Here is a 12224-nt window from a genome sequence, read left to right as displayed (position 1 = left end):
CCTCCCTTGTCTATAAAGCCAAACACGGCCTGACTGACTGCTCGCTCAGTTTGTTCTAAACACTAGACCAGGACACTGACAAAAGGTTTCATTTAAAGCATCAGGGTGAGAGGTTAGCCAGCTCTGAGACCGGCACTAATAAAACAGTGGGGTAGGTGTCTGCATATGCGATGGGTGGGGGTGTAGGGACCTTGGAAAGTGAAAATACTGCTATTGTGAATAACCCGCAGATGGACACCACTGTACCCACCAGTATATTGAGGTCATATTTGTGATTAAATAACATCTGGCTACACAATTTCTCATAAGCTATAGCTGTGTTTTAGGTTGTGTGGATGGATGACAAGAGTTGATGAGTTACATCACTGCAGTACAACGTCTCAGTTGGATGAAGTCCAGTCGTAACCTGGCCCGAGACCGAGTGTCTAATAGACTGCTGCCTTGTGATGGCCTGCAGTAGCCACAGCTGCAGTTGAATGTCTTTCCGAGATGCAACAGGTGCAGGTGCATTGGATGACCTTTAACCTTTCACTTCAGCTTGGCGACCACCTGTTGAGGTCGGAGCTTTGCAGCCAAGATATTTTTAGAAAAGAAAGCAAGAAAGTGCAGCTTTGGAGTTTGGTCTGGTAGACATATCTAGATGGAAATATTTGATATACAGGTGAAACTATCTCTTGAGTAAAAGCTCTTACTACCATTTCTGGGCATTGTTTCATCCGTAGGTCTTGCTTGTAAAATCCACATAGCCTGCAACGTAAGTATGTTGGCTTGTTGCTAATTGTTGTTGGGTGAGCCACTCGCTCGTTAATAACCCACTCCAGCTTCCTCAGGACCTGGCCCAAAATTCCCATCTCAAGCAGCCATAGACTGGCGTGCCTCCAGCCTCGGCACCTAATCAGCTTAGTGCTCTCTCCTCTGTGCTTTCTCTCGGCTTTAAAGAGAAAGCACCCAAAATGCCCCCGCTATATAAATAAACTCCAGTCCTTTTGAAATATCAACTACTGAATGAAAAAACGTCTGAAAACAGATTGATATGTAATAAAATAAAATAAAAACACTGCAATATAATACAGATTTTTATTATAATTACAGAAATCAACACATAAATTATGAAAAGGCCATCTTGTCTGTTTTCATCAACTTTGAGCTGTCCTTGCAACATATTGTGTTCAGTTAATACTTAGACATCTTTGACTAACTGATAATCTGATATATGCTAAAATATTAAGATGCCCAAACAAGAATACATACTGTACATACTGTAAATATTCTCAGTTGAATCAGATGGTTTGTTTTCATAATCACTTAACTTGGTATTGAACCTCAATACTTTTTGAGTGCTGACCAAATATTGTATGTAGCACTGATTTAAAAAAAACAAAAAAAACTGTCGTGCCAATAGTTGGTCATTTTCTTAGTTTTGTTTAATTGTTGTTTGATAAAATAATGTCTGGTTTAACCACAAATTTGTTTTGTTACCTGCCGTCAGCACTGTTTTGTGCAGGTTATCTGCTTACCACCAGTCCTGGGCTTGTAGGAAGCTGCTCTTCAGCCCTGTGGAAAACCAGCAAGCTCCAGAAACCGAGGAATTAGCTGAATTCCCAAAGGAACATTTTCCTATCCCTCCCCCATTTTCCCTTCTCTTCTGCCTGATGGGCTAATTTGCGTTGACTTAGGCTTTGGCAGATTTGCAGTCATTATCAAAGAGGTAGTTGAAGCCTGACTGCAGGTCTTATGTAATTTCTTCACAGTGCTGACTGAGTTGCAGAAAATGGCTTCTTGTCAACTGTGTTGAATGAGAGAAAGATATTTCTGTGCCTCTTGTATTTTGATAAGAATAGTTTTCATTGGGACCCTGCGACTTTACAACAGCAACAGCATATAATGGGTGCCTATTCACCTTGGCCTACTTTCCATAGTGCTGTGTCAGAGCACCGTATGGGACGCTGCAGTTATCCAGACACTGCTGTTTTGGGGCACACTGTGATCTTGGAACAACTGTTTTTTGCAGTGGAGACAAAACGCTGATCCTAGAGCTGCAACTCTAGGATTTACTGCTCTACACGTCAGTGAGTGAATGGCACTCTATTGGAGAGAACACTAATAGACTTGAAGAACATGGCTGGTTAATAGTGGTGTCCATCTCTCGTAGGTTATCCAGTAATCATTATTGGCCTTGTTGCAATGAGCTTATGTTAGTGCACGCTGTTAATGGAGGTGTTTTATTTAGGACCTAATTGTTTCATCAGTTTGACATGCATTTGCACATGCATAAGCCACACTTTCCTGCCTCCATGGTCCACTACCCTGACTGGGATGTGTGACAAAACTAAGATGTTTCACAACACCTAATTTAGAGATGGCAAATAGCAACAAATATGCTTACTGTTGAGAAAACTGATTTCGCAATCTGTAGCTTAAATCATTTCACCTTATGGGTTCTGTGTCAATTTTGGTTGAATTATGGGGCAGTGTTTTCTCAACAAATCCAATGTACGTATTTTAAATTTGCTACCTCTTCGATTCACGTCTCTGACTGACTGCTTCTCCATGGCAACAGTTGCCAAGGCTCATGGGGATTGTAGTATGTATAGCTGTCCAGCATGCCAAAATAACGGACAAAACATAATTTCACTGAAACAAAGTTGAAATAATTAAAACTGGTTGCCATAACATAAACCTGTAGGATGGAGACATCTGGGAGAGTTGTTTGTATGTTCAGTAACACTGAGGATATTTAGATTTAGAGAAAAATTTATATGGAATACAGATTTTGGGACACTTCCCCTCCCACTTCACAACTCACAGTAAAGTCACAGTTTAGGGGACTTCTGTGACTCAAGACAGGTAATGTAGCCAGCTATCATGTACATTACTCTTTGACTAAAAGTAACCTTTTCGTACACATTGAAATAATTGTTTTTTACACATCATGCAAAAACATTAATTGATCGAATTAATTTGATGTATCGTTAAGCGAGGGTAAAAACTGAACTGATAGGTGGAGCAAGCAGACATAACGGGTATCGTTCATCACAGATGAGGTATGAAGAAAACACCAATTAGAAGAAAGATGTTTACGAATGAAAACACAGTAATGAAATTGAGGACAGTCTACATGCATACGTGTGCAGAGAGGAAAGAAGCAGCTTGGCAAGTATTAGATGGAGTCGGATAGCAGAGAAAGGAAAAAGTTACCCGTCTGGAAAACCACACACACTCTCAATGATTCTACTAGTCTGAGTCTGAACAGCCAACGCTGCGCAACATGACACAACTCGATCGCAGCACCTGTTTCTCCACCCGGCCCATTTACTCTGTCACCACCCAGACATACACTGACTGATTTCTCACACTCTGCCAGTGTGTTTTACGACTTTACATGATTGATAACGCTTAATTTACAATGCCGTGTGTAGTAGAATAAGAAAATAATGTATCGTATGGAAATTGTTCTCTTTTGTACCCACACATGCTTTTGATTATGCTGGGCTTGCCACCACTGTGTGTTGCCAAAGATCTGTAGCTTCAGCACAGTTGCAACTGATTGACCGATCCTAGCATTTTCTATTTGAAAAGAATCCTGCTGTACTAGCCAGAGAAAATGGTCTTCATCCTCCAACTCTCTCCCTCGTCTTCCTCCTCCTCTTCATTTGTCGACTGCTGGCCTCCTAACACAGCATTAAACCACCCACATCCTCTCACAGTTCTCTATAAGAGGAGCAGCGCTGCTACCACCCACAGTCCTCTCTGAAATACCTGGTACAAATATGTGTGAAATGCGTGGCGTTTGGATTTATTTTCCTCCGAATATTGTGTCGATACAGTGAACTCCCAGTTAGCCTTCACTACGGTGCTGTTGCTGTGTAACCAGGCTTAAGACAGATGCATATATACTGTAGCAGTCGTGAATGCTACGTCTTGAATGCATACCAGTGGAGTGAGGTGTATCTGAGAATGCCTGGAGGACTGTACTTGGCCCCTACAACAGAGATGTCAGATATCCACCATATGGTTCAGTCTGATTTTATAGCACTATAGGTTTGTCTAAAGTACAGGCAGGGGGTTGGTATTATAGCTGAAGCTAAGGTAAATACCACGTGTGATTGTACCGGTTTAACGTCTCAATATAGGGGGGGAATTATAGGACAGTGAGGACTCTGAAAACAGTGATGATTGTAATTTTGTCCATGGCCAATCTGTCAGCTCTAGTTCCTGGCCTGATTGCAATGTATATCTGTGTTTGTATGATTATTGTCGACTTGAGAAGGAAAGCGAGAGACAGTGGTTTGATGTTCCTCTGTAGCAAGAGTAGAGGTGACTCCATCCGTCTGGCACCTGAGGACATATCCCCGCAGCTGGTTGTTGCTCACTGGTATCAAAAATGTGTGTTTACCTCTGTTGTCCTAAGTTGCTAAGGAAAGATTTATTGCATAATTGCTGTTATCGGTAATGAGCAGAGGATGTTGGACCCCGAAAAGACCTGATTCTAGGCCATGTCCATGAGTCAGGGTGAAGCAGTGCCATCAGCTTTCCTTTGGCTCCCATGGCTTCAATGATCAAAGTCAAATGGCTTTGGATGCAGGGTGATGAACTTGAGGATCTTGCTGTTACATGTCCAAAGAAGAGTAATGTAACTTAATGAGTGACGTAGCTTTTGAATTTGTCACCACCGACGCTGGCAGACAACCTGGCACCTAGTACCAAATAACAGATGTTTCTGATCAACTTACAGGTGTTCATCACTAACTCTGACGTTGAGCAATATTTTAGCTGCATTCATACTGATGAGAAAATGAGGTGAAAGTATTTTTTAAAAAAGATGTTGCAATATGTGACTCAGTCACATGACTAAATGCCATTTAATTTCCTCATGCTCCTCTTAAATGAGTTAGTTTAACTGCACTTTTGCTTTCCATGACTAGAAATGAGTCTGTCAAACCCAAAAATGTTGCTGGCAGAGGAAGGGAATTTGCTTCTCAACCAAAATTGAGAGTCGACCATCAGCCAGCTGCCAAAAGAAGCAAATATTTCTCCTGCTGTGTCATAAGGGAGAATGGGATGTTTTGCTAAGCTGCGGAATGGCCAAGAGTGAAGGAAGCCAAGGGTGCAAAGGCATGCTAATTACCATTTTCTAAACAGAGAGTTGGTTCCTAATGAACACTGTTAGAATGATACACACCATCTGGACAGAGATCACAAGACGTATGAATACTATATGGTACAGAGAGAAGAGAGGCCTAAAATATGCAGTAGATCAGCTGTAGTTCCTGAGTGGGTAATCTGGGAATAGTGTCTCCATTCACTCCTATTGCACGGCAACATAGATTTTTTTTTTTTTTTTTACTTTGAGCGCTTAAAAAAAAGTGTTTTAGATATGAAGCTTCTCGTGGATCTGTTTTGTAGTGTTAGAGCTGCTGTTTTGATTTTTTTCCATTTACAATTGTACGACCCTGAGGACGTGTCCACCAAAGCATTTTTTCCCCAGCTTAAAACGCCAGGCGCTCCTCTGAAAACACTCAGCTGGGAGCACTTGAGAGTGCTTTGGGGGCGCAGCGTTTTTTCAGCTGAGGCGCTTTGGTTGCGTCTGGTTGCTATGATACGGAATACCCGCCGAAGTAAACATGTGGGCACAAGGTAGAGTGCTTCCTCTGGATGAAGGAAAAGCCGAAGCACGTAGGGAGAGAGAACGGCCCCGCCGCTCTATGTGGGTTCATTAGATTTTGTGGGCGAGGAAACATCTCAGCGAGTACGACTAATTCGGTTCAGATTCAGATCAACTTTTTTTTATCCCACATGGGGAAATTTGTTTGGTGCAGTGCTCCAGACATGAGGACAACATAAAGTCCACAGTAAAAATGTTAAAATGATAGCATAACATACACAATAAGACCACAACATAATCATGATAACATTTGATCACGTCTTTGTGGTAGGCTATTTGTCCTGCCCCTCCTTCACTGTGATTGGACGGCTGTTAAAAAGTGACAGTGACGAGCGTAGTGTCTTACCCAAAGTTTAACATTTTTCGAACTCTTGACGCTGCTGGCGTTTTTAACATAGCGTAAATATGCAGCGCTCCTATTGCAAAGCATTAAAAAACACACAAAAAAAACGCTTTGGTTGACATAGCCCCTAACACCTGTTGGCTAAAACAAAACAATAAAAATGTTATATTAATTAATAAATAAGTTTTATAATTAATCAATGAAATACTCATACAGTATACTGTATTTACTTGATGCAATGATTGACAATATTTCGATTTGATGTTTGCCATTGAAGCACAGTATTCTAGTAAAGACTAATACTGTATGACAGCTAAAATTGCACATCTGGCTGTTGCTTTCAGTTAATCTTTTCACAGACGCATATCCCAATAAATATTGATGCTGATGCGAAATGCCCTTCTGCTCCCTCCATTCATCACAGAGTGGCCTAGAGAAACAAAATCTCTTTCTGATTTGTCCTTGCCTCCCCTTGAGACTCAGCCTCTCCCATCCAGACAGCATTCATATTATTGTCTGAACAACTTCAGAGACAAGAATAAGTTTATGCTGCCTTCATAATTTCCATGCTCTGATCACAAAAGGACACTTGTTTGGTCCTCTTGTCTCTCGGTCATTTCCTTGTTGAGGGTTAAGGGAAGGAGTGGCTCTGGACTGTGGCGGCTGACAATCCCACATTGTGTGAACTGCTGCTGCTTCACAAAGGGCCCTTTGTGGAGAGCGGTGGCCCAGGAAGAGGGGACCGGGTCTAGGCTAGGTGACAGAGAGGTGTGGGTTCGGGGGGCCTGGGTCTGGGGGCTAGAGCCGTGGTGGCGGGCCCACAGTAGGGGCGTGTATTGGTGCTCAGCTGACACAGCGCTGGGACATGGAGGGTGCACACGTGTGAGAGGAGTCCCGTGTTGCTTGTATACATATACTGTACTCCTACACAACCTGCGTTATGTAAGCACTCAAATCACCCTCAGAGGTGAGCAGCTTTATGGAAATAGGTTTTTAATCAGAGCTGCTGTCAGTGTCCGATTTATTTTTTCTGCATCCCAGAGAATCTGATGCTGTGATTATAAAACTGGGAGCTTAAGCTGCTTGTACAACTGTTCCCAGAATTTGAAATATTTTGCTGTTTATCCTCCTCTGACTCCAGCTCAAGGACAAGCCCACATGTGTGGCGTACTCTAGATTTGTTTACTCAGACAGATGGCCCAGCACTCCAAAGTCAGAGTCCACAAACCCCTTTTTTTTCTGCTGCACTGCTGTTCTCCTTGACCACCAGCTTGAGACTTAATCTCCCCTTTTTTTTCCACCCTCTGTCCCCAAAACCTCCTTCCTCTTTCCATGTCTGAGAGTGACAGGGCTCTCAGGTCAAGCTGACGCCAGTCTCTCTGTCCAGTCTGAAGCAGGCCTAGGCCCTCGCCCAGCTGTCCTGACGTCTATTTGTTCGTCTCTGTCATTCCCGGCTGTTGCCCTGGCCTCTCACCTTAGTGTCAAGAGCCCTCTGTGATCTTAAAGCCACGAGTATAAGAAGTTAAAACCAAAACATAATGGCCGACTTCCTCTATGGCACTCTCGTTTTACCGTGAGAAATTGCAAAGGTTATACTACCTGATACACGCTGCCTCCTATTTTTCTCTTACTCTTAGCCTAGTAAAACCAACCTACTCCCCTTGCTCCAGTTTGCTGTGCCAAATTTTGACTGTGCCCTCTGCTACACTTACACTATAGACCGTGGTAAAAGAGCTGAGAATGAAAGTGACATTTAACAGTAACGAAGTAAACCGAGCCTCTCATTTGCCCTCAGGGTTGGATCACCACAAGCTGTTAACTATTGACTTCTCCGTCCACATTAGAGGCTTCCATTGCTCTGTCTCTGACAGGCTATGGTTATGCCGCACAAATTGGGTCCTTGAGTCAGATTTATTTGGTCACCAGCAAACTTGAATGTGATGCCTTTTAATTTTGTTTCCAGCTCTATCTCCTAATATATTCCGATCCGCTGAGGGCTGTAATTTATTATCTGTGGTTACCTGGTACTTATAGCTCGGAACCACTGTGGCATTTTGGTGTCTATAATTCTGCCCGTATGTTCAGTGCAGTGAAGGTAGGGCCCGAAAGCTGTTCAAACAGCCACCCATGCCCAGTGTGCTTAGTTATGCAGTACTCCTTTACTCCAGTGAACAAATATAAATCCCTCAGTCAACATGAGATTATCAAGGCTTCTTTCATTGCTCGTGTAAGTCATTTGAAGGTCAGACTAAGCAGAAGTCAATTTGCTTAACTAGTAATATTTGTGGTAATGTTGCAAATGTTTGTCTTCTGTATGTACTTTCTTTCTAAGAATGCATCTGCACAAATACTTTGCACGTAGAAAAACACAATTTTACAAAGTCAGTACAACTACCACAACAGGTTCACTTGGAGCGATGCAGTGCAATGAACTCTAAATAGAATATCTTATCTGTTCCAAGTTGAGCTATCCATTCATTGTAAATGAGCCGTGCCTCCATACAAAGCCACTGTGTGTGCTTGCATAAACCTGCATCTAAGTCATGTACACAAAGTAGTATTATTGTGGAAGTCCTGCGGTCACGTTATTTATGGCTGACAGATGGCATCCATGTCGGTGTGCATATTTGGGTTTACACCTCACAGCTAGTAGGCATCAGACAGATTAAACTCAAAACCGCTCAGTGAACCCATGAACTTGCACTGTTTATAAATGGAACAGACGGGTCCTTTTCACAGGTCCTTTCAGGCTCTTTCTAGTGGTAAAATATGCAACACGGCTGTGTGTTTTGGCTGAACTACCAACACTGATGTACACAGGCTATATTCACATTGGAATGGATGCAATGGGAATAATCCTGAAGTAAAACCATCTAATTAATTTGCTAAATACTGTCAATTAGTCTGATTTTAAAGCTGCAGTTGGTAACTTTGAGCAAATATGATAAAAGTTATTTTTTAGAAAACTCCTCTGCCTCCTTTTAGTGCTCATAATGGCATTTGCCATTTTTCACAGCACCCAAAGGAAAACAACCAGTCAGATCCTAGCAGTCGCTGAGCAGCTTTCAAGCTCACAAAACTTACCAACTCCCATCAAACTGTCACACTAGGCAGCGCTGATCAAATATGAATCAAGATTATGTTACTGTAAGGCTTATTTCTTGCCTCAAATGTTTTCAGAAACATATTTTAGTGTACTGTTTAGCTGTAAAATGAGAAAATTTGCTCCGGGCGGTGCTTCGTTTTGGCTCAACTGTTTTCAACCGGGCAGCCGGGTCACAAAAAGTGCCTCATTATTACTGTATTTATTATGGACTTAAGCCTCGATTGAATGGCGACTATCAACCAAATACAATAATGTCATGCCAAGTCAATCAGTTACCTAATGTCCCTGTCTAAAATCCCCCTAATTATTGCCAGAGCAATACTTTCTTTTTACAAATGGAGCTAGTGAAGTAAAACGCTGCATGTATGATGCAATTATGTAATTACTCTCTCTTTTAAATGCTGCAATACATATCGCAAGAAACAAATAAATCACAGCGAGCCCTAACAGGAACATTTTCCTTTGCACAGACTGTGATTATATCATTGTGTGTGGTTTGCCAAGCTTGGCAGGAAAATTGATGCTGGGGCGGATTGTGTGAGAAGACGCACCATGTGGAGGGATATGTGGGCACGTCTGTTCACTTCCCCACTTAACACTTTTTTTTATCTATGTGTTTCCGTTGTGTCCTCCAGCCCAGCACTCTACCCCAGGGGACAATCAATATGAACCAGTGCTCTGACGTCATCGATGGGGAGTCCAGAACGGGTCAGAAGAACTCGCTGTGCATCCTGACACCTGAGAAAGAGAACTTCATACGGGCAGAGTGTAAAGAAATCATCAACGGGTAAGACATAAGAACCAGGAATGGACAATCTACCATTATATTTTCATATATTAGGTATGATGAATAACTGCCTCAGGTGGGCAGTGTTGTTTGTGTTGCTCTCTATATTGGTTTGTGTGGTTTAGGGATGACAGAGACTTGCACAACGGAGAATAGCTGTGTGCAGCTGCCTTTGCTGCCAAAACCGCTCTGCCCCCTGCTGTCTCCTTTGGGCTGTGTTTTTCAGAGACTTGCAATCCACACTGCAGTGACAGAGCACATTCTTGAACTGTTCCCTCTCCCGGTGCTCACAAACACCCCCATATGCCTGGACACAGATCACAACACACAAGCTTTAAGGCCTCATAATTCAGTTGCCTCTTGTGCCTGTCCTCCAATGCTGCACATTCAAAGTGTGTTTTATGCACCGCACTCTCCCTCCTTGGCCGTAGCATACATATTATGGCTATTCTTAGGGAACTGTGACTCACAACACCTACTCTCTCTGTTATGCTACCTGCTATCACTGTACACCTCCCACTCACCCATCATCTGGCTCCCATGTGTTGGTTCTGGGCTGTCACACAATCCTATTAGCCCACGCAAAGGTTGCCATTACCTGACATTGGTTTAACAACCAGGGTTTTTGAAAATATGTATTATTTTTCATGTCTTTCCTGGTTATGTAAAGCTCCTTTACAAATGTTTGATTCATTATGTTCCAGTATAAAAACAGGGCTGTGTGGGCACTCATTCATTTATGACTGTGTCACATTGTGTGACAGTTAAATGACACTCCACACCAAAGCACTCCTTACAGAGTGGGTGGAATAGAAAAATATTTCATAATGCATGAGTGTTGTGTACCATTGTCGATGACTTGATTATGCTCATCATAAAAGAGCCAGTGGTTTCCGTATGAAGCACGCATGAGGTCATATATTTTACAATTACATGAGGATTAGTGGTAATCTTGACAGCTAATTTCAGATTTTATTAGTTAGTCCTGAGATCAAAAGTCCAGGTGAGTTTAGTTATATTTTGTCCACTTCATCATTCTTACGGTTGGTCAGTTTTTAGTAGACTAAAACTCGGGACACTTTGTCTTAAACCATGATCATTTAGTCTAGTTTTAGACCTTACCTTGCACGGCAGCTGGATTCTCGCGATATCACGAGATCACACGAAAATTCATCTTTCCAGGCTTCATGTAATGCATTAGTGCCAATCAACGTCCTGTGAGGAGCTACTGGCAGCTATAAGGGCGCGGTTTAGATGTGTTTGATGGCACGGAGGCGACTGTTCGTTCAAAACAACAATGTTGACAATGCTGAAGAGGTTAGGATAGATGCTGCAATAGCTACAGCTATATAAGAACTGGAGAGTATTTCTCGATTGAAAGAAGAGCAAAGAACGTCACTGTAGGCTTTTCTCGATGGAAAAGATGTTTTCACTCTTCTCCCTTCATATGGTGCGTTGATCTGATTGGTTGAAGTTAGCCTGTGATAGACTGATAGCTCATCCAATCACCTGCCAAGTATGTTTTGAAAGTGCCTGCCCTTTTCCAATCACGGCCTCTCAGATGGTTCTGTGTAACAAACCAAGTGTGGGAGTATTATTTGTGCTGTGTAGTAAATAATGTAGTCTGTTTATGCTTTTCAAGCATTATACTTAACTAAATCCACCCAGGCTAATTAGATAATAGTGTTCTCATGAATTGCCTTTAGTTTAGAGCCCACACAGAGCAAAAAAAAACAAACATACATTATCAAGGAAAATATAACCATGCCAAGCTGAGGCTTTAAGATGCTTTGTGTTGCCACCTAGAGGATTAGACGGTGACTAAAGGTTCCCTTTTGCTGCATTAGCTCACTGTTTAGACAGTAGAGGGTGTTTGATTTACAATATAGTTGTATCTTTTTCTCTCTGTTAGTGGTATTATGTCACGCACATGCTTGTCCTGGCAAGTATAATGGTTTATATTGTGCTACAGAGAACTTTGTCCCAGTCATATATTGATCCACCACGGGTGCAGAGTTTGTATAGTCTGCATTTAGTGCCCCAAGAACAACACTTTGACTATTTTCACTGTTCGTAGGTGGCAGGAGGCTCTGACTGTATACCCCAGGACCAACAAGCAGAACCAGAAGAAAAAACGCAAGGTTGATCCACCCACTCACCAGGTAATGCACCTATTCACACACACACACTCCATAGCCAAGTGCTAAGCAACCAAATTCAGATGAAGGTCATGTGATAGTTTTGCTTGATGATGATTTCTTTGTCTTTTATTGTGTAGGGATGGGCTCTTGAATGCTTATTAATCCTGGCAAATTTAAACCAG

At 42.2% G+C, this 12224-nt stretch overlaps 1 protein-coding gene across 6 annotated transcripts in view; it reads left to right on the top strand.

Moving 5' to 3' along the window:
- Positions 1-12224, top strand: part of LOC141758899 (myosin phosphatase Rho interacting protein) — a 54425-nt gene that overhangs the window by 16240 nt on the left and 25961 nt on the right. For all 6 annotated transcript variants that reach the window (XM_074620695.1, XM_074620694.1, XM_074620693.1 and 3 more), the window contains exons 4-5: positions 9750-9901; positions 11979-12063. In XM_074620695.1, coding sequence (XP_074476796.1) covers positions 9750-9901; positions 11979-12063 — 237 coding nt within the window. The remainder of the gene's footprint in view (positions 1-9749; positions 9902-11978; positions 12064-12224) is intronic.

This window comes from Sebastes fasciatus, chromosome 20 (genome assembly GCF_043250625.1).
Source record: "Sebastes fasciatus isolate fSebFas1 chromosome 20, fSebFas1.pri, whole genome shotgun sequence".
Classification (NCBI taxonomy): Eukaryota; Metazoa; Chordata; class Actinopteri; order Perciformes; family Sebastidae; genus Sebastes; species Sebastes fasciatus.
The sequence above is the reverse complement of the archived record's forward strand: the minus strand, read 5'-3'. Positions and strand labels throughout refer to the sequence as shown.